We start from the raw sequence: 20,956 nt of genomic DNA, 5'->3' as shown, positions 1-20,956 counted from the left end.
CTCTCCTGCCTGGGGATCGGGGGAGGGTCACGGGGCTTCACTGCATCACCGGCACCAGCGGGCGTGGGCTGGGGGTGTGCACGGAGTGGGCAGCAAAGCGGTGTGGGACCCTTCTCTCCGTGGGGCCGTGCCCGGTCCTTGCAGCCTCATCTGGAGCCGTGCAGAGGTGGGAGGGCTGGGCAGAGCCTTTCCCTGCGTGGATGTGGATGGATAGATGGATGGATAGATAGATGGCATCGTCTGCCACCCCGACAGCCAGGGGACACGGGGCTGGGGGGGGGGCGTGGGGCAAAGGAGGGAGGGAGGTGGTCTCACCGAGCTGTGGGGCGCAGCCCGGGGGGACCCCGGGACGTGGCACGTTGCGTGGGGGGCGCAGGGAGACACAGGGTGCCGTCCCGGGGGGCAGTGGGCACGTCCTGGGGAAAGGGGGGATGTGGAGACGCGGGGCCCACAGACACAGAGGGGAACCAGCCTGGTGCCTGAGGGGAGCGTTCCGGAGCTTGGGGATGCTGGGGGGGGGATTCTGGGGGGATGGGACCATGGCTGGCTGGGGGGATGCTGGAGAGGGGGATGCTGCAGGGGGGATGCTGGAGGGGGGGCCATGGCCAACTGGGCGGATGCTGGGTGGGGTGCTGGGCGGCCTGTCCCAGGCTTGGGGGGTGCATGCCAGTGTGCCCAGCGCTGAGCCCCATCTGTGCCCGCAGGGACTCCGGGGTCCCCTGCCTGGCTCCTCCTGCCCCTCCTCTGCTGGGCCCTGGCCTCCGGCCGCATCGGTAACTGGGGGCTATGGGGGGGCTGCGGGGGGCACGGCCAAGTCCAGGCTCTGTGCCCTGCAAGGTGCCTCTGTGGGGGGCTGGGACTGAGCCATGCCCCTCGTCCCCTCTGTGGGACCCTGCCCTCCTGCCCACCCTGGAGATGGGGGGTCTTGGGGGGCAACTCTTGTCCCCCCGCCTCACCCGCTTCTGCTCCCCCAGGTGCCATGGCCCTGCAGCCCCCCAGCATCACTGTCCTGCAGACGCTGTCAGAGCCCCCCCGCCTGGGTGAGTGACCCCTGGGGGCATTGCAGGGGGGGCCTGGGGATGGGGGGCTGCGCTGACACCCCCGGCCGGGGGAGGACGGGGGGAGTTGGCCCTGGCAGATGAATGGGGTGCATCCTCCACCCTCAGCTGAGATTTTGGGGTGCTGGTGAGGTGGGGCACGTTCCCCCTTTGGTGGGGGCTGCACCTATGGTCAGGGTCAGGCTGGCCCAGGGGGCAGCGGGGCCCTGGCAGCCCCTCTGACCCTGCGTCCCGTCCGGCCTCAGGCGAGAGCGTGACGGTGTGGTGTGAGGTGGTGAGCAGACTCCCCGAGCTCACGCTGCTCTGCTGGCTGGGGAACGCCTCCTTCGTGGAGAAGCTGCACCCGGACGGGGCCGTGCGCAAGGGGACGATGCTGTGAGTACCGGGGTGGGGGGTCCCAGGGGTGCAGCGGGGCCACCCAGGGCTCTGGGACTGGCAGGGAGGGGAAGCCCTGGTCATGGGGACGTGATGCCTCCACAGAGGCCTGTCTCTGGGCCCTGCCGTGGGGTCCGCATGGCCCTGTGTCCACCACTCCCACTGTGCGGGGGTCTCCCGGCACCCCTGACCAAGGCAGGAGCGCTGCCCGTGCCGGCCCAGGGACCTGCCCGCAGCCAGCTGTGGGACCCCAGGGTTTATTAAAGCACATCAAGGCTGCCTGGTGTCGGCCGGTGTCACCCGTGTCCTGGGGATGGGGCTGTGCGCGGGTGCTGGGGGCACCTGTGGGGTGAGGAGGGAGGGAGAGGAGGAGGCTCTGGTGCGCACAGAGGGCAGGATCCATCCCTGACTCCCTCCCAGCCTGGCGAGGGGCTGGAGAGCCATGGACAGCCCTGCCCCTGCCCCTGCCCCTGCCCCTGCCCCTGCCCCTGCCCCTGCCCCTGCCCCTACCCTGGGGATGCCTGGCCCCACGGCTGCACCCTGCACCAGAGGAGCAGGAGGAGGAGGAGGAGGAGGAGGAGGTGAAGGGCTGCAGGCAGGGGACAGAGCGCAGAAGGAGACACACACACCGCTCCGGAACCCTCGAGCAGGACCCGAGCTGTGGGCATCGCTCTGCGGGATGCTCTGGATTCGGGAGGGCTGGGGATGTGAGGGGGCTGGAGAAGACCCCGACTGCAGCCCCCCCACCCCGAGCTGCCCCCAGCCCAGGGAGCCGCAGGAACCCCCGGAGACACCCCAGTCCCAGAGCAAATCTTTATTCCTGTGGGAGCCAGGGAAAGGTCTCGTCCTGGCTCTGCTGGTGTCCTGGGGCTGCTGGGGCACCCCAGGGCCAGTGGCACCATGGCACGGCTGAGCAGCGGGGCTGTCCCCGTGCCCCCAGCCCTCCTGCTGACCCGTCCTGTCCCGCCGGCTCCGTGAAGCTGGTGGCTCCCATTCCCGACCCCTTTCCCTCGCCGTGGTGCCGTGGCAGCGGTGGCATCTTGGCTCAGGATCCCACGGCGGCTGCCAGGGCCGCAGATGCCAGGAGGAACCCCCAGAGACGGGGGAGGTCCCCATGGATGCTCCTGCCTGGGGGTGCCAGAGAGGGGGAGTCAGGGGTAGCCTTGGGGTGGGGAGGGGGCAGGGGTCCTGGCAGGGGTCTGCCCTCCCCAGCTGCAGGGGGGCTCTGGGCTCACCTGCGCTGAAGACGCATGCCAGGGTCTTGCATCGCTTCTCTGCCAAAGAAAACAACCGTTTGCACGGCTGCTGCACGCAACGTACCGTGCCGCTCCTCGCCCCTCCCCAGCCGTGCCACGCTGTGCCATGCCACGCTGTGCCGTGCTCTGCCGCTAAGGGCCCCTTTGCAAACCCCAGGGGAGAGCGGCTGGGAGACGTGCAAGGATGCGCGTCCAAAGGCAAGCTGCCCCCCTCGCCCTCCCCACCATCGAGACCCCCTTTCCTGGCAGAGTTGGTGGGATGGGGCCACCCCCATTCCTGCACCCCACACCCCGATGGCGGGGAGGGACCGTCCCCACAGGCACTCACCTTTCACCCACTCGCAGTTGTAGGTGCTGCTTGCGCCCTGGGAGCGGAGCTGGATGAAGGCTCTGTTCCCATTGTGGGTGATGTTGGTGACCTCGAAGATCTCAAAAGGCGGGATGAGGACCTCCTCCTCATCGGTGAAGAAGGAGAAGCTGCTGATGAGGACACCGTAGCAGGTCTCCACCGAGAACAAGGTGTCCTTGCCGAACTTCAAGGCTTTGTCTTTCTGGAGGGAGGTGGAGGTGAACTGGCCAAAGCGGATGGATTGGTGCTGCTGGGCGGTGAAGCGGATACCCCGGATGCCCCGGTAGACGTGGTGGCATTTTTGGGGCTGGGCGTCCCGCAGGATACGCAGGGCCTCGCTCAGGAGGAAATGCAGCACCTTGAAGTGGAAGGTGTTCAGGTATTCCTCGTGGGAGCGCCCGGCCACACGCACGGCTGCATTGAACTTCGTGTACAGGTCGCACTGCCAGGTGTATGCCAGCAGGGCGACCGCATGCTCCCGCCGCAGCGCTGGCACACGGGAGACATGGTGCGGCTTGCTCTGCCATTCAGCGGCACCTTTCTTCCAGGCCTCGGCATAGTCCTTGTCGGTGAACTCGGTGCGGTTGAGCTCCTCCAGCTCCTTCTCCATCATGCGGCTGCAGCCCTGGTACTGGTCATCGAAGGAGCTGGGGGCCATGTCCAGCACCTTGAAGGGGTGTTGGTCTTGGCAGTGCTGGGGGCTGGCAGAGTCCAGGGTCCCGGACAGCAGCACCAAGCCCAGCACCAGGTGCTCCATGGCAGGCAGAGCCCCCCCAGGAGAAGCACCCAGCTGCCGCGGTGCCGTGGGCAGGGAAGCGGCCGGTTCCTCCGCAAGGGGCTGGGGAAGTGGGGGAGCGAGAGCAGGGTCAGCTCGGGGAGGGCGGCAGGGCCTGTGAGGGGGCTGCGGAGAGAAGCGGGGCAGGCTGGGCGAAAGCACCCCCAGTTGCATCCCCAGCCAGGGGCACCCCGCTCGGCACACCTCCCATCACCGGCCCAGACCCCGACCCCGTGACTTGCATTAAACCCTGCCAACGGGCGGGTGTCCCCAGCGCCTGGCACCATGGCCCTGGCAACTGCAGGTCTGCGGTGTCCCCCGCCGGGAGCAAACCCCTGGGGACCCCTCCCCAGCACTGGGGTCGGGGTGCTGCACCCCAGGTCCCGTGGCACCCGGCCCCTCGGCACCTGCCCGCTGCCAGAAGGAGAGGTGAGAATCGGCTGATCGTTCTTTTTATAGCAGCCCTGGCCAGGATTGCTGGGGCCCGGATCCAGCCCCCGCCTCCTGGTTATTTTTACCTTCCCACCCCCCGAGCGCCCAGAGCAGCCGCTGCCCCCTCCTGCCCTGCAGCGTGGCTGTGGGGGACGGTCAGGAACCCCCCGTGGGATAAATTGCCTTGGCTTTAAGCTGGGTGCGGGTGCCGTCCCGCCTCGCGGGGGCTCTGCCTTTTCCTGCAGCACCTGACCCCAGCTCTGGCCCTGCTGACCCAGGGGTTCTGGGGTGGTGCGGAGGCTGGGGGACACAGCTGACCCCAGCTGGCTGAGGGGATGCTGCAGCCTACCTGCCGTCACACTTTTTCCTTTTTTTTTTCCTTTTTTTCCTTTTTTTCCCATTTTTTTCCTTTTTTTTCTCCCCCCCCCCCCCGTTTTTCCCCTTGTTTTCCCTTTCTTTTCCACTTTTTTCCACTTTTTTCCCCTTTATTCCCCCTTTTTTCCCTCCTCCCCTCTCCCCTCCTCTGAAGCCCCCCCCAGGGTCCTGCTCCTGCCCAGCTCCATGGGGCTGCTCCTGCCAAGACCTGTGTCCTTGTCCACATCTGCAGCCATGTCCGCATCCATGTCCACCCCTGGCAGCTCCAGCTGGACCAGCACCTCCATCCTGGCCGGTGGGATAGTATGGCTCCCTGGGAAGGTCCCACAGCAGGAGCCCCCGCTGCCCCCCGCCACTCCCCACCGTTGGGCCAGGGAGTCGATGGAGGCCAGCGGGGCCCACCGGGACAAGCGCTCCCTGCTCCACCCCTCCCTGCTCCCCCTGCACAGGAGGAGAGACAAGGCACCCCGCTGCACCCCCTGCCCACGTGGGTCCTCCCCCAGCACCAGCGGTGGCCGTGGGTGCCCCATGAGGGTGGCTCGTCCTGAGCACCCCCCGTTCCCCGCAGAGCTGCAGGGTGGGAGCTCCACCAGCACCAGGGAAGAGGAGCCCCACAGCGGGACCCCCATGCCCACTGGGGCTGCCCCGGCTGCAGGGCTGAGGAGTCCCGGCCCCCCTGGGGCATGAGCTATAGAGAGAGACCTCGAGCTCTAGAGATGCACAGATAGAGCGGTACAGACAGACCGGCATACATACAGCTGCGTAGGCACCGCTGGCTGGCAGGACCCTGCTGCCCGAGTATGGAATACCCACCGGATCCCTTCTTCCTTTGACCAGTCTTGTACCACTGCAGCTGAAAAATGCTGAAACATGCGACCAGTTATCGCTTTGAATCCCCTCAAGAAGGGGAAGTGTACTAAACCACTCCTTCAGACTAAGGACTGTATTTTTCCCAGTGGCAGCCGTGACGGCAGCAGCCATGGGAGCTCCTGAAATGACCTCCACTCTCACCACTATGTATTTTTTACCCCCTGAGGGTCATAGTGGGCCACTGTAGTCGATCTGCCGGGTGTGCCACAGTGTTTTCTTGTCCCGGATATGCAGGGGAGGTGCCTTACTTGGATGGTCTTTGTTAAATTATAAACGACATCGTGAGCAGGCAGCTACCGCTCGATCACACGGCTTTACCGAGACGGGCCATCCTCGGGCTATACCTTCCCCATACAAATGGGCTCGCCCGCTGTGGCCTCGTTTCCCGTGCAGCCATTCAAGTAAGCGTTCCCATTTGTGGTCATCGCTCACGACATCCATGTCCTGTAGTGGGGTGAGGCTATCGATTTGTTGGTTGAAGTGGGCAGCGATAGGAGCTGATCAGTCCTGTCCTGTCACCCACCCAATACGCGACACCCTTTGTTCTCCTAGTTCTGCAATTGTTTCCAACTGTCAGCGGTTTGCCAGAGCGGGACTCTCTTTACCTGCCAGTCGTTGGCTGCCCAGAGACCCACTCGCTCTGTGGATCCCTTAAAACCAGCAGATGAGTCGGGATAGATATGGCTGGCGCCATGTCGGGCGGCCGGTAGGTCTGCCCTAAGCTCCCCTACTCGTGCGATTCCTTTACCTGTTCCTGTGCTTAACTTTTCCCCCGGGGCCACTTCCAGTGTCACCGCCTTATACTTCCACTCATGGGTTTGCCTCTTAGATGGTGCATCAGTGAACCAGACCCCTTGAAGGTCACTGCCTTCCTTCAGAGGAGGTGCCCCCTGAATCACAGACGCTTTGCTTGGCGGGATTTGCAATAACACCGTGCTGTCTCTGTCTTCCTGTAATTTAGATACTTTAATGCTGCCTTCTGTAACCGATGTGGTTTCATCGGTACCGTCCAGACAGGCGTACCATTTCCGGGCTGTAGGCTTCTGGGCAACGGCTGCACCCTCGCGCGCTGTATCCAGGAGATGGAAAGGCCCCCGAATGATCAGATCTGTCCTTTTCTTGCCTGTTCCACTCGCTTCACTGCTCGCACTAAGGACAGCGAGCCTTTGCAAGGTCTGACTATCTCATTTTGGTGGCATCGAAAGAGTGGGAACTAAGCTCTCGCAGTCTCTCTGGCCCTTCTGGTCCCTTTGGCCACAGGTTACAATGGGAACATGCCCCGTGGCACTCCCATCGGCAAGGCTCTACGCCACAGGGCGTTACATTCCTTATCGAACTTGGGTCTGAACGCTGGTTTAGGCTTAGTGCTGTGGACCTGACAAACTCGTCGAGGAAGTGGTTCTGGGGGTTTCACGGTGGTCAATCCAATCCAGCCCATGCGGTGCCAATAATTCACTATTTCTTGTACAAACTCACTCCAGGTGGGTATCGGCGGATCCCTATAGTTGGGTCTCCCTGCTCAGGGTGCACGGTAAGGTCCAGCATTAGCCTCCTGAGTGGCTCGGACCCCATCCTGGACACTGGCTACATATGTCTTCAGGCTGTCCGTGAGGCCACGGATAAGGGGAGTTAATCATGCACATCAACACGTCCCTTGTACATCGCTTGAATGCAGGCTACCTTTTGTACAGACGCAGCCAAGTCAGAGAATCCTGATGTTTTGATAACAAGAGGATCTCTTCTTTCTTGCCAGCCCACTTGGCAGCCCACGTAGTTAATGAGTAGTTACGATTGCCCGGTGCAGCGGTTAAAAAAACTCCAGGGCCCCAATACCCTCCTGCTTCTTCCTCGCTCGGCAAGATTCGATCCTCCCCGTAAGGGAGACTCAACACACATATTCTGTCTCGGACTCCTCCGAGTTCCTGTAATACTTTTCCTGTAACTTTGCCAATTCAGCAGGACACCAGGGGAACATGTGTACGGTTGTACGAACATCATCATCCCCTTTGTTTGTAGTTTCGGTTTTGATCAGTGGTCATATAGGCACGGGTTCTGGGGTAAGATCGGAATCTTCCACCAGTTCACCATTACCATTATCATTCCAGATGTCTCCATCCCATGTCTCGGGATCTGCACGGCGCATTAATTTGCAGACTTGTTTACCTGAGACTGAGAACAGCATTTGATTTAGGAAGAGATTTCACTTTTCCTGCAGTTGTTTTTCTCACCCTTCTGCTCAGGCCAACAGCATTTCAAGTTCCCCATTCCCTGGTTTTAAGCCTTGGTTTTCAGTCTAAGGGCAACTACCCATGTCCCCAGTTTCTCTCTGGTTGTGTTCTCACTGGTCAAGGAGGTTTTCGATATCTCATTTTGTGGTTTCAAAGAGGTATATTCTACATCTGCAGTTCATTTAGGGGAAGGAGACCTTTGGCTTTCCTTTGCACACAAGACAAACAAGCCCCAACGCTGCACAAACAATTCCTTTGCCTTTACCTTTTTTAATCTTTTGCTCACTTCTCCATTGGTCCATCCGCTCTACCACATTGTCCTCATCTTTCCAAAATTTTTGGCCCCATTCTACTCCCACTCGGCAATCCTGTCCATGATGCCGTCCTGTCCCGCCGGCCCCGTGAAGCTGGTGGCTCCCATTCCCGACCCCTTTCCCTCGCCGTGGTGCCGTGGCAGCGGTGGCATCTCGGCTCAGGATCCCGTGGGGGCTGCCAGGGCCGTGGCTGCCAGGAATAACCCCCAGAGGCAGGGGGGTTCCCCATGGATGCTCCTGCCTGGGGGTGCCAGAGAGGGGGAGTCAGGGGTAGCCTTGGGGGGAGGGGGGCAGGGGTCCTGGCAGGGGTCTGCCCTCCCCAGCTGCAGGGGGGCCCTGGGCCCTCATCGGGGTAGAAGGAGAAGTTCCTGATGAGGGCACCGTAGCAGGTCTCCACCGAGAAGAAGGCCCCCTGGCCAAACTGCCAGGCTCACTTCTACACTGGTCCATCCACTCCACCACGTTGTCCTCATCTTTCCAAAATTTTTGGCCCCATTCTACTCCCACTCGGGATGGCGCGCACAGGTATTTTCGCCGCAGTTTATCCACGGCAATCCTGTCCATGATGCCAATTTTACTGTTGCGAAAAGAGTACGAGTCTCACACGTGGCTGAGGGGGGCCCTCCCGTCGAGTGCCCAGGTTCAGGGAGGACCCCCTTGCTTTCTCAACTCCTTCTCAGGAGCCGAGGTGCGGCTAGGTCCAGTCTAAGTCCCAGACTTGCTCAAGGGTTCACGTCTAAAGCGTTACGCGCGTGGCCACTTAGCAGAGTCCACGTTTGCCTGTCGGAGCCCTCTCAAGGACCTTCACTGAGACACTGTCGCAAAGTCGAAAAGACAGGTCATTTATTGGGGCGGCAGATGAAACAAGTTCAGAATTTCACCGATAAATACACTTAGTGCAAAAATCCAGCTGGACATAATAGTTCAGCGCTTTTGTTAAGTGTACTTTCCCGGGGGAACACCCGACACAGTCAGAGGCACAAGTCTTACCAAAGAGGCGTCCCTGCTTGGGGCGGGGGGGGAGAGGTCCAGGCCCGTCGACCCGTTCTCATCCTCAGAAGGGAGGGTTCTGAAAGCCAGATTTATACTGTTGGCAAGGTGGGGCTCAGTCAAGTATTGTGTGCCGACTGGCCCTTGACAAGGCTTGTTGTGCTGTTGACTGGAGGAGGGGAGCAGCGGAGAACGAAGGCGTTGGGTACAGAGGCTGTGAGGCCTCCCCTCAGCCCCCACGTCCCTTGGTTGGTTCCAGTGGCAGACCGTCAGGCACCACATCTGTCAAAAGGAGCAAGTCGCTCATCCCTCGCCTCTGGTCAGGACCCCTGCCTGGCCCCAGGGGCCCGCGGCCCCCCACCAGCACCCCCAGGACCTTCTCTGCCAAGCCGCTTTCCAGCCACGTGCCCCGGCCTGTGCTGGTGCCTGGCCTTGTTCCTCCCCGGGGCCGGACTTTGCCCTTGTGGAACTTGAGGAGGTGCCATTTCCCCAGCCCACCCAGGTCCCCAGACGCCAGCACACCCGCTGGGGCACCAGCCACCCCCACCCCCGGTTTTGTGGGTGCCAGTGGTGCCTGGTGCCAGCCCGTCCCCGCCGGGGTCGAGCACTGAGGGGGTTGCTCCCTCAGCCATGGGATGGGCAGTAGAACCACAGCATTAGGGATAGAGAAAATATTTATTTTTATAACACTGCAGATGCAGGGGTGCCCCAGGGGGGTTCCCGGCCCCGCATGCCCCCGGCAGCTCAGTAGCCAGGGAACCTGTTGCTCTTCTGGGACCAGCGCTGCCACCACGGGGGCTTGCAGAAGCGGATGTGGAGGGGCCGGCAGCGGCGTCTCCACCAGGCCTTGAGGCAGCGCCAGAGCCGGGCGCAGCCCTCCCGCAGGCACCGTCCTGCCCTGCACAGCCTTGGGGCTGCCCGGCCACACGCCCGGCCCGGGGGGACCTGCTGCTGGGCACCACGCTCTGCCAGGGTGCTCCTGCCTGGCCCCACGGGGTTGCTGCTCTCTAGGCCCACGGAGCCGTGCCTCTTCACTTCCATGGGGCTCCTCCTGCCCAGCTCCATGGGGCTGCTTCTGCCCAGCTCTGTGGGGCTTCTCCTGCCCAGCTCTATGGGGCTTCTCCTGTCCAGTTCCATGGGGCTCATTCTGCCCGGCTCCATGGGGCTTCCTCTGCCCGGCTCTTTAGGGCTTCTCCTATGCAGCTCCGTGGGGCTGCTCCTGCCCAGCTCCTCAAGGCTTCTCCTGCCCTGTTCCACTGGGCTCTGCCTGCCCAGCTCCATGGGGCTTCTCCTGCCCAGCTCCCTGGGGCTGCTTCTGCCCTGCTCCATGGGGCTGCTCCTGCCCAGCTCCTCAAGGCTTCTCCTGCCCTGCTCCATGGCGCTGCTTCTGTCTGCACCTGTGTCTTTGTCCTTTGCCATGTCCCCATCCGCAGCCTTGTCCATGGCCACGTCCTCATCCACCCACGGCAACTCCGCTTGAAGGCACTGGGCCCACGCTCTGGTCCCACCGCAGGCTACCGCCGCCCCCCCTTGCCACAGGGCCAGATCCGTCTGCAGCTGCTTGCATTGCTGTTCGGTCACTGCCTGGGTGTCCCGGAGAGTGCGGATGAGGTCGAGGACAAGCTGCCCCTTGGCCGTGGCCATGGCTGAGTGGCTGCTGAGGGGCGGCTCCACGTCCACGGGGCTCTGCGGCCTGTCCCTGCCCTCCCCAGGGACCCGCTCTTGCTCTGTCCGCGGGGGCAGCTCCAGCGGGGGGTCCTGGCCAAGGGCTGGCCCTGGCTCTGCCACCGGCCCCTCGGCAGCCTTGGGGGGCCCCGGGCGGGTGAGCGCTGCCAGCTCCGCCATCGCACCATGCCAGGGCTCCGGGAAAGAATAGAGGGAGCTGAGGGAAGAGGACCTGCTCCCTGACAGGGAGCCCAGGGAGTCCATGGAGGCCAGCGGGGCCCACCGGGACAGGCGCTTCCTGCTCGGAGCCTCTGTGTTGTCCCTACAGAAGAGGAGAAGGAAGAGACCTGCTGCACCCCAGCCCCTCCGGTGGGACCTGCGGGCAGCACCCCCCCCATGGCCGGTGGGAAGGGCTGCCCAATGCAGGCAGGGGCAGGGCACGGGGCGAGGGTCTGGGGCAGGATCTGGGGGTCTCCCCAGCACTCACCACGTCTCCAGGGTCACCGTAGGCTTCCCTACTCCTCCGTCTGCCAGGGTAGAAGCTGCTGAGGGATGAGACAGAGTGAGCGGCCGGCAGCCCCCAGCACAGCCCTGGGTCGGGGCTGCTGTGGAGTGTTGGCTGTTTGCAGGGCGCTCGGTGCCGGGGCCACTCACCACTCTGCTTCTCTGGCTGGGCTCTGGCCATGCTCGTCCGACGCTTCGACTTCTTCCACCACTTCTGCAAGACCCCCAGAAGTGGGGTGAGATGAGAACAGCTCCCAGCCCCACACCACAGTCCCCCACGACACCCCACCCCACCCCACGCCACCCCACCCCACCCCATGGTGTGCCGCGGTGCGTGCAGTGTGGTGCGGTGCAACGGTCACCTACCCGGAGCCGCTTGGCCCGCAGCATGGCAGAGATCAGGCTGAGCTGCAGCACGAGCATCAGGAGCGGCAACAGCTCAGGCAAGGTGGGGATGTTGGAGCGCCCCATGGCACCGGCTGCGGTGCGGCCCTGGCACTCCTGTCACCAGCACAGGCCCGCGGTGCGGGTCCCCGATGACTTCCTGGGTCCCCAGTGAGGGGACCCCCAACACTGCTGGTGTGGCAGAGGCTGAGGCTGCAGTCTGCCGAGACAAGGCCAGACTACCATGCACAGCGCCTGCTGCCTGCTCCCACGGGGCCCCCGCGCCCCCTTTTAATACTACAGCAGGCAGAGCCCCCCATTGTGACACGGGGCGCAGGCGGAGCCCCGCCTTTGTGACAGCGGGCAGCACCCCGTGCCCTTCCCGGGCGGTGTGGACAGATGCGAGGGACTCAGGAGGGGCTGGGACGTCCCCCTGGAAATCAGGGGTGGCAGCTGATGGAAACCCAGTGTCTGCAGGATGGGGGACCCTGGCGGGACTTCAGAGGAGGGGGAGAAGGAGAAGGCAAAGGCGAAGGCGAAGGCAAAGGAGAAGGAGAAGGAGAAGGAGAAGGCAATGCCAGACACGTTACAGCATCCCCTCGGCCAGCCGAGGTTTAAACACCACGTCCCGTCTGCCCCAGCTTCTCCGCTCCCTGCTGGGGCTCTGGGGCCAGGCACGGCCCTGGGCTCCTGACGCGTTTCGGTGCTCCGCATTGCGTGGGATTTTGCCCCCTGGCGGGCTCCCTGCCCGGCCCCCGAGGGAGGGGTGCAGGGACCAAGCGGTTGCTTCGTCCCCATTTCGGATGGCTCAGGTGTGCTGCAAAACATGCCCTGGTGATGGTGCCTATAAAGGAGCTGGGAGAGACCTCGGGGACACCCTGCAGCTGTGTGGGATGACGGCATGGGGCTGGGGGCTTCGTTCTGGGGCACCCCCCTCCCCAGCCTCGCGGGTGAGCACTGCCGAGATGGGTTGGTGCTCCGTCCCATTCACTGCACTGAACGTTAGGACGGGATGCAAATTCACAGAATCCCAGACTGGTGGGGGCTGGCAGGGACCTCTGGAGATCACCTAGTCCAACCCCCTGCCAGAGCAGGATCACCCAGAGCAGGTCGCACAGGATGGCGTCCAGGCGGGTTTGGAATCTCTCCAGAGAAGGAGACTCCACAACCTCTCTGGGCAGCCTGTCCCAGGGCTCGGTCACCCGCAGAGGGAAGAAGTTTTTCCTCACGGTCAGGTGGAACTTCCTGTGGTCCAGTTTGTGCCCGTTGCCCCTTGTCCTGTCGCTGGGCACCACTGAGAAGAGTCTGGCCCCTTCCTCTTGACACCCACCCTTTAGATATTGAGAAGTGTGGATCAGATCCCCTCTCAGGCTTCTCTTCCCCAGGCTAACCAGCCCCAGCTCTCTCAGCCTTTCCTCACACCAGAGATGCTCCAGGCCCCTCCTCATCCTCGCAGCCCTCCCCTGGACTCTCCCCAGTAGTTCCCTGTCTGTCTGGAACTGGGGAGCCCAGACCTGGACACAGAACTCCAGCTGTGGCCACACCAGGGCAGAGCAGAGCAGAGGGGGAGGACAACATCCCTCGACCTGCAGGCCACGCTCTTCTCCATGCACCCCAGGACACCTTTGGCCTTCTTGGCCACGAGGGCACGCTGCTGGTTATGGAGATCTTCTTGTCCACCAGCACTCCCAGGTCCTTCTCCGCGGCGCTGCTTCCCAGCAGGTCACCCCCAACCTGTACTGGTGCTGGGGTTATTCCTCCCTGGGTGCAGGACCCTACCCTTGCCCTTGTTGAATTTCAGTTGGTTCCTCTCCGCCCAACTCTCCGGCCTGTCCACATCTCGCTGAATGGCAGTGCAGCCTCCTGGTGTGTCAACCAGTCCTCCCAGTTCTGTATGGTCAGCAAACTTGCTGAGGGGGACACTCTGTCCCCTCGTGCAGGTCATGGATGAATATGTTGAACAAGACGGGACCCAGCACTGACCCTTGGGGCACAGGGTCCATCCCCCGTGCCCACCCTCTCCCCTCGGCAGGACGAGAGGAACCAGGTCCTCACCTCCTACCTGTGGGTCCGCCAGGCCTGGCTCGACGCCCACCTCACCTGGGACAAGGACGCCTACGACGGCATCGACAGCATCCGCATCCCCAGCAGCTACGTCTGGCGGCCAGACATCATCCTCTACAACAAGTGGGTTGTGCTCAGCCCCCTGCACTGCTCCCGGAGCTGGGGGGGATCAGGCTGGTGCTGTTGGGGGCTACACGCCATATTGGCATCCTCAGGGCTGCGCAGCTGCACAAGCGGGAGGTCCTGGTGTGGGTGACACAGGGAGATGGTCACCCCGACTGGGTGACAAGTTGTGGCCGGGGGGTGCAGGGGGGGCTGGCAGCAGCGAGCTGTGCCTGGCACCGACCTGCCGGTTGGGATAGGCCACCATGGGGGCGGCTGGTGCACAAAGCTCCCTCTTCGGGGAGCAGGGTGATGCGGGGAGAGGACACGGCGTTGGGGGAAGCGCTTGGCCCTGGCCCTGCAGACCCTTGCTCCACGTGGGGCTCGGGGCTGTCCCGGCCCCACAGCCGTCCCTCCCCCAGCGCCAACAACCACTTTGGCAGTTCGATGGAGACCAACGTGGTGCTGCGTTCTGACGGGCACATCGTGTGGGACTCGCCCACCATCACCAAGAGCTCCTGCAAGGTGGACGTCTCCTACTTCCCCTTTGACGGGCAGAGGTGCCGACTCACCTTCGGCTCCTGGACCTATAAAGGGAACCAGATCGACCTCCGCAACCAGCTGGACACGGGGCACCTGACAGATTTCGTGGAGAATGCGGAGTGGGAGGTGCTGGGCATGCCGGCCACAAGGAACGTCATCACCTATGGCTGCTGCTCCGAGCCCTACCCCGACGTCACCTACACCCTGCTCCTCCGCCGCCGCACCTCCTTCTGCATCTTCAACCTGCTCCTGCCCTGCATCATGGTCTCCTTCCTGGCGCCCCTCGGCTTCTACCTGCCAGCCGACTCGGGGGAGAAGGTCTCGCTGGGGGTGACGGTGCTGCTGGCCCTCACTGTCTTCCAGCTGCTGGTGGCAGAGAGCGAGCCGCCCTCGGAGAGCGTCCCGCTCATTGGTGAGCCTCGATGGTGCCCAGGACCAGGGCGTCTGTGCCGGGGTGATGGGCAGCACCCATGGGTGGCTGCGGTGCGCGGAGGCGGGTGTGCGGGTCTCTGTCCCCTCCACCGCAGCATCACGGCCCGTTGCCCACACAGGGAAGTACTACATCGCCACCATGACCATGATCACGGCCTCCACCGCGCTGACCATCTTCATCATGAACGTCCACCACTGCGGCCCGGGGGCCCGGCCTGTGCCCCCCTGGGCCAGGCGGCTCATCCTCCACCACATGGCCCGGCTCTGCTGCGTCTACGAGGTGGGCGAGAGCTGCAAGAGCCCCCAGCGGGCACCATATGGGCGGGCGGGCAGGGGGGATGCCGGCATGCCGGGCGAGAGTCCTGAGGAAGGGGAGGTGGGCGCTAAGGCAGGGGGCCAACTGGGGCTGCACCAGCTGCAGGGCTGAGGGGTCCCGGCCCCCCAGGCAGCTGCGCCAGGGCGTGTGCCCATGTCCCCCCATTGCACCCTGCGCCCCTGGAAATAAACCCTGGAGCGTGTTTCCTGCCTCTCCTGCCTGGGGATCGGGGGAGGGTCACGGGGCTTCACTGCATCACCGGCACCAGCGGGCGTGGGCTGGGGGTGTGCACGGAGTGGGCAGCAAAGCGGTGTGGGACCCTTCTCTCCGTGGGGCCGTGCCCGGTCCTTGCAGCCTCATCTGGAGCCGTGCAGAGGTGGGAGGGCTGGGCAGAGCCTTTCCCTGCGTGGATGTGGATGGATAGATGGATGGATAGATAGATGGCATCGTCTGCCACCCCGACAGCCAGGGGACACGGGGCTGGGGGGGGGGCGTGGGGCAAAGGAGGGAGGGAGGTGGTCTCACTGAGCTGTGGGGCGCAGCCCGGGGGGACCCCCCAGGAAGTGGCACGAAGCGCAGGGGGCGCAGGGAGACACAGGGTGCCGTCCCGGGGGGCAGCGGGTACATCCCGGGGGGCTCGGGGAAGGGCGGGACATGGGGATGCAGGGCCCACAGACACGGAGGGGCCGGGGCGGTGGCTGGGCTGGGGGCGGCTCCCGGTGAGTCACAGAGCTCCCGCCTGCTGCCCATAAAACGCCACCCGGATCTGAGGAGGGGGGGCGGGCAACAGCCGGAGCTGGGGGGACCCGGGAGCGGGAACTAGCCCGGTGCCTGGGGGGAGCATTCTGGAGACTGGGGATGCTGGGGGGGGATCCTGGGGGGATGGGACCATGGCCAGCTGGGGGGATGCTGGAGAGAGGGACACCATGGCCAGCTGGGGGGATGCTGGTTGGGGGTGCTAGGTGGCCTGTCCTGGGCTTGGGGGGTGCATGCCGGTGTGCCCAGCGCTGAGCCCCATCTGTGCCCGCAGAGACCCCGGGGTCCCCTGCCCGGCTCCTCCTGCCCCTGCTCTGGTGAGCACTGGCCTCCTGCCACACCAGTAACTGGGGTCTGTGGGGGGGCTGTGGGGGGCACGGCCAAGTCCAGGCTCTGTGCCCTGCAAGGCGCCTGTGTGGGGGGCGGGGACTGAGCCGTGCCCCTCATCCCCTCTGTGGGACCCTGCCCTCCTGCCCACCCTGGAGATGGGGGGTCTTGGGGGGCAACTCTTGTCCCCCCGCCTCACCCGCCTCTGCTCCCCCAGGTGCCATGGCCCTGCAGCCCCCCAGCATCACTGTCCTGCAGACGCTGTCAGAGCCCCCCCCGCCTGGGTGAGTGACCCCTGGGGGCATTGCAGGGGGGGCCTGGGGATGGGGGGCTGCACTGAGACCCCCGGCCGGGGGAGGACGGGGGGAGTTGGCCCTGGCAGATGAATGGGGTGCATCCTCCACCCTCAGCTGAGATTTTGGGGTGCTGGTGAGGTGGGGCACGTTCCCCCTTTGGTGGGGGCTGCACCTATGGTCAGGGTCAGGCTGGCCCAGGGGGCAGCGGGGCCCTGGCAGCCCCTCTGACCCTGCGTCCCGTCCGGCCTCAGGCGAGAGCGTGACAGTGCGGTGCGAGGCGGTGAGCAGCCTCCCCGAGCTCACGCTGCTCTACTGGCTGGGGAACGGCTCCTTCGTGGAGAAGCTGCACCCGGACGGGGCCGTGCGCGAGGGGACGGTGCTGTGAGTACCGGGGTGGGGGGTCCCAGGGGTGCAGCGGGGCCACCCAGGGCTCTGGGACTGGCAGGGAGGGGAAGCCCTGGTCGTGGGGACGTGATGCCTCCACAGAGGCCTGTCTCTGGGCCCTGCCGTGGGGTCCGCATGGCCCTGTGTCCACCACTCCCACTGTGCGGGGGTCTCCCAGCGCCCCTCAACAAGGCAGGAGCGCTGCCCGCGCCGGCCCAGGGACCTGCCCGCAGCCGGCTGTGGGACCCCAGGGTTTATTGAAGCACATCAAGGCTGCCTGGTGTCGGCCGGTGTCACCCATGTCCTGGGGATGGGGCTGTGCGTGGGTGCTGGGGGCACCTGAGGAGTGAGGAGGGAGGGAGAGGAGGCGGCTCTGGTGCGCGCAGAGGGCAGGATCCATCCCTGACCCCCTCCCAGCCTGGCGAGGGGCTGGAGAGCCATGGACAGCCCTGCCCCTGCCCCTGCCCCTGCCCTGGGGATGCCTGGCCCCACGGCTGCACCCTGCACCAGAGGAGCAGGAGGAGGAGGAGGAGGAGGAGGAGGAGGTGAAGGGCTGCAGGCAGAGGACAGAGCCCAGGAGGAGACACACACACCCCTCCGGACACCTCGAGCAGGACCCGGGCGGCGGGCATCGCTCTGCGGGATGCTCTGGATGCGGGAGGTCTGGGGATGTGAGGGGGCTGGAGAAGACCCCGGCTGCAGCCCCCCCACCCCGAGCTGCCCCCCAGCCCAGGGAGCCGCAGGAACCCCCGGAGACACCCCAGTCCCAGAGCAAATCTTTATTCCTGTGGGAGCCAGGGAAAGGTCTCGTCCCGGCTCTGCTGGCGTCTTGGGGCTGCCGGGGCGTCCCAGGGCCGGTGCCACCATGGCACGGCTGAGTAGTGGGGCTGTCCCCGTGCCCCCAGCCCTCCTGCTGACCCGTCCTGTCCCGCCGGCCCCGTGAAGCTGGTGGCTCCCATTCCCGACCCCTTTCCCTCGCCGTGGTGCCGTGGCAGCGGTGGCATCTTGGCTCAGGATCCTGTGGCAGCTGCCAGGGCCATGGCTGCCAGGAATAACCCCCAGAGGCAGGGGAGGTCCCCGTGGATGCTCCTGCCTGGGGGTGCCAGAGAGGGGGAGTCAGGGGCAGCCTTGGGGAGGGGGGCAGGGGTCCCGGCGGGGGTCTGCCCTCCCCAGCTGCAGGGGGGCTCTGGGCTCACCTGCGCTGAAGACGCATGTCTGGTTCTTGCATCGCTTCTCTGCCAAAGAAACCAACCGTTTGCACGGCTGCTGCACGCAACGTACCGTGCCGCTCCTCGCCCCTCCCCAGCCGTGCCACGCTGTGCCATGCCACGCTGTGCCGTGCTCTGCCGCTAAGGGCCCCTTTGCAAACCCCAGGGGAGAGCGGCTGGGAGACGTGCAAGGATGCGTGTCCAAAGGCAAGCTGCCCCCCTCGCCCTCCCCACCATCGAGACCCCCTTTCCTGGCAGAGATGGTGGGATGGGGCCACCCCCATTCCTGCACCCCACACCCCGGTGTTGGGGAGGGACCGTCCCCACAGGAATTCACCTTTTACCCACTCGCAGTTGTAGGTGCTGCTTGCGCCCTGGGAGCGGAGCTGGATGAAGGCTCTGTTCCCGTTGTGGGTGACGCTGGTGACCTCGAAGATCTCAAAAGGCGGGATGAGTACCTCCTCTTCCAGAGGGAAGAAGGAGAAGTTCCTGATGAGGACACCGTAGCAGGTCTCCACCGAGAACAAGGTGTCCTGGCCGAAGTGCTGGGTGCTGTCATTCCGTAGGGAGGTGGAGGTGAACTGGCCAAAGCGGATGGATTGGTGGTGCCGGGCGGTGAAGTGGATGTCTACACCCCGGTAGACGTGGTGGCATTTTTGGGGCTGGGCGTCCCGCAGGATACGCAGGGCCTCGCTCAGGAGGAAATGCAGCACCTTGAAGTGGAAGGTGTTCAGGTATTCCTCACGGGAGCGCCCGGCCACACGCACGGCTGCATTGAACTCCCGGTGCAAGGGGCCCTGCAGGGTGTATGCCAGCAGGGCAACCACCTGGTCCAGCCGCACCGCCTGCCGCTGGGCGACGCGGCCCCACTGTCTCCGCCATTCAGCAGTGGCTTGGCTCCAGGTCTCCCTGTAGACTCTGTTGTTGGCGAACTCGGTGCGGTTGAGCTTCTCCAGCTCCTCCTCCATCATGCGGCTGCAGCCCTGGTACTGGTCATCGAAGGAGCTGGGGGCCATGTCCAGTGCCACCTTCTTGAAGGGGTCGAGGTCTCGCCAGTGCCGGGGGCTGGCAGAGTCCAGGGTCCCGGACAGCAGCACCAAGCCCAGCACCAGGTGCTCCATGGCAGGCAGAGCCCCCCCAGGAGAAGCACCCAGCTGCCGCGGTGCCGTGGGCAGGGAAGCGGCCGGTTCCTCCGCAAGGGGCTGGGGAAGTGGGGGAGCGAGAGCAGGGTCAGCTCGGGGAGGGCGGCAGGGCCTGTGAGGGGGCTGCGGAGAGAAGCGGGGCAGGCTGGGCGAAAGCACCCCCAGTTGCATCCCCAGCCAGGGGCACCCCGCTCGGCACACCTCCCATCACCGGCCCAGACCCCGACCCCGTGACTTGCATTAAACCCTGCCAACGGGCGGGTGTCCACAGCGCCTGGCACCGTGGCCCTGGCAACTGCAGGTCTGCGGTGTCCCCCGCCAGGAGCAAACCCCTGGGGACTCCCAGCAAAAAGTGTTACCTGTGCCCCGCGCCAGGGTCGGGGTGCTGCTCCCCGGGTCCCGTGGCACCCAGACCCTCGGCACCCGCCCGCTGCCAGAAGGAGAGGTGAGAATCGGCTGATCTTTCTTTTTATAGCAGCCCTGGCCAGGATTGCTGGGGCCCGGATCCAGCCCCCGCCTCCTGGTTATTTTTACCTTCCCACCCCCCGAGCGCCCAGAGCAGCCGCTGCCCCCTCCTGCCCTGCAGCGTGGCTGTGGGGGACGGTCAGGAACCCCCCGTGGGATAAATTGCCTTGGCTTTAAGCTGGGTGCGGGTCCCATCCCGCCTCGCGGGGGCTCTGCCTTTTCCTGCAGCACCTGACCCCAGCTCTGACCCTGCTGATCCGGGGCCGGGTGCTTGCACTGACCCCCCCATCACGCTGCTGAGGACGGGGCAGGTTGTGGCACAGGTGGTGCGGAGGCGAGGGGCATCTGCGGCGCTTCAGCCCTTGCCCGCAGCCCCTGGGTTTGGAGGGGCTTAGAAGGCAGGAGGCAGGGCAGGGTGCAGGCAGCAGGGCTGGGGACAGCCCGGTCCCTGCCCGCTCCGGCACGAGCGGCTCTGGGCCAAGGGAGCGGCCCCGTCGCGGTGCTTACAGACACAGGGACAGGGGTGGCAAAGCCCAGGGGGCCCGGACCCCCCACTGCGAGGGGTCTTCCTGTAGGACCACCTGGGGAGAAATGGGGAGAGAGGAGCAGGAGCCTCCGGGGAGAGATGAGCACAGCAGCTGTGTCCCTCCCTGGGGGCCCCCATGTCAGCACTGGGGAGGCAGCCTGCAGACAGGTCCCTGGCCTCACTGCCGAGCAGAAGTCAAACCCCAAAACCTCATCACAGCAGTGCAGGGTCATCCCAAACTGGGCGGATATGGCGCCCTCTCCCACCATGAGCAGCACCGGTACCACCGCTCCCCCACACCCTTCCCTTGAGCAGGGACCCCTCTCCAGGTTACAGTACCAAGACACCCCGTACCCGACACAGGCACCGACGGGCTGCCATGTGGCATTTTTTGCACGTCTGCGCCATTCGAGATCCGTATAGGAAGCTTACACCATCAACTTTGCATCCCGTCCTAACGTTCAGTGCAGTGAATGGGAAGGAGCGCCAATCTGTCTTGGCTCTGCTGGCCTCCATAGACTCCCTGGGCTCCTTGGCAGGGAACAGGTCCTCTTCGCTGGGCTCCCTCTACTCCTTCCTGGTGTGATGGCAGATCTGGCAGTGCTCGCCTGCTCATGACCCCCCAGAACCCCAAGGCTGTTGAGGGGCAGGTGGCGGAGCCAGGGCCAGCCCTTGGCCAGGATCCCCTGTTGTTGCTGCCCCTGGCATCCCGTCCGGCCTCAGGCGAGAGCGTGACGGTGTGGTGCGAGGCGGTGAGCAGCCTCCCCGAGCTCACGCTACTCTACTGGCTGGGGAACGGCTCCTTCGTGGAGAAGCTGTA

At 64.7% G+C, this 20,956-nt stretch overlaps 2 protein-coding genes and 1 long non-coding RNA gene across 8 annotated transcripts in view; 2 read left to right on the top strand and 1 right to left on the bottom strand.

Annotated features, from left to right (window-relative positions):
* LOC142599984 (erythroblast NAD(P)(+)--arginine ADP-ribosyltransferase-like) overlaps positions 1-19,630 on the bottom strand; it is a 32,333-nt gene extending 12,703 nt beyond the window's left edge. The window contains exons 1-4 of one of the 6 annotated variants that reach the window (XM_075742762.1): positions 19,505-19,593; positions 18,341-19,205; positions 17,992-18,030; positions 2,233-2,561 (exon numbers count right to left, since the gene is read on the bottom strand). In XM_075742762.1, coding sequence (XP_075598877.1) covers positions 2,479-2,561; positions 17,992-18,030; positions 18,341-19,124 — 906 coding nt within the window. In that variant the 5' untranslated portion in view covers positions 19,125-19,205; positions 19,505-19,593 and the 3' untranslated portion in view covers positions 2,233-2,478. Of the gene's footprint in view, positions 1-2,232; positions 2,562-2,668; positions 2,708-3,017; positions 4,032-8,140; positions 8,274-17,561; positions 17,889-17,991; positions 18,031-18,340; positions 19,269-19,504 lie in introns of those variants that run through there. The other 5 variants (XM_075742760.1, XM_075742761.1, XM_075742763.1 and 2 more) reach the window with 5 other exon arrangements.
* Positions 747-20,942, top strand: LOC142599991 (uncharacterized). The gene is made up of 3 exons (XR_012833479.1): positions 747-773; positions 975-1,040; positions 20,860-20,942. It is a non-coding gene; the product is annotated as an uncharacterized LOC142599991 (long non-coding RNA).
* LOC142600010 (neuronal acetylcholine receptor subunit alpha-10-like) lies at positions 12,054-15,143 on the top strand. The gene is made up of 4 exons (XM_075742809.1): positions 12,054-12,146; positions 13,608-13,762; positions 14,164-14,696; positions 14,836-15,143. Exons 1-4 carry the CDS (start codon positions 12,054-12,056, stop codon positions 15,141-15,143), a joined length of 1,089 nt encoding a protein of 362 aa, XP_075598924.1.
* Positions 20,943-20,956: the final 14 nt, after the last annotated feature.

The sequence above is a fragment of the Balearica regulorum genome, chromosome 1 (genome assembly GCF_011004875.1).
Source record: "Balearica regulorum gibbericeps isolate bBalReg1 chromosome 1, bBalReg1.pri, whole genome shotgun sequence".
Classification (NCBI taxonomy): Eukaryota; Metazoa; Chordata; class Aves; order Gruiformes; family Gruidae; genus Balearica; species Balearica regulorum.
This window is presented reverse-complemented; position numbering and strand designations above follow the sequence as displayed.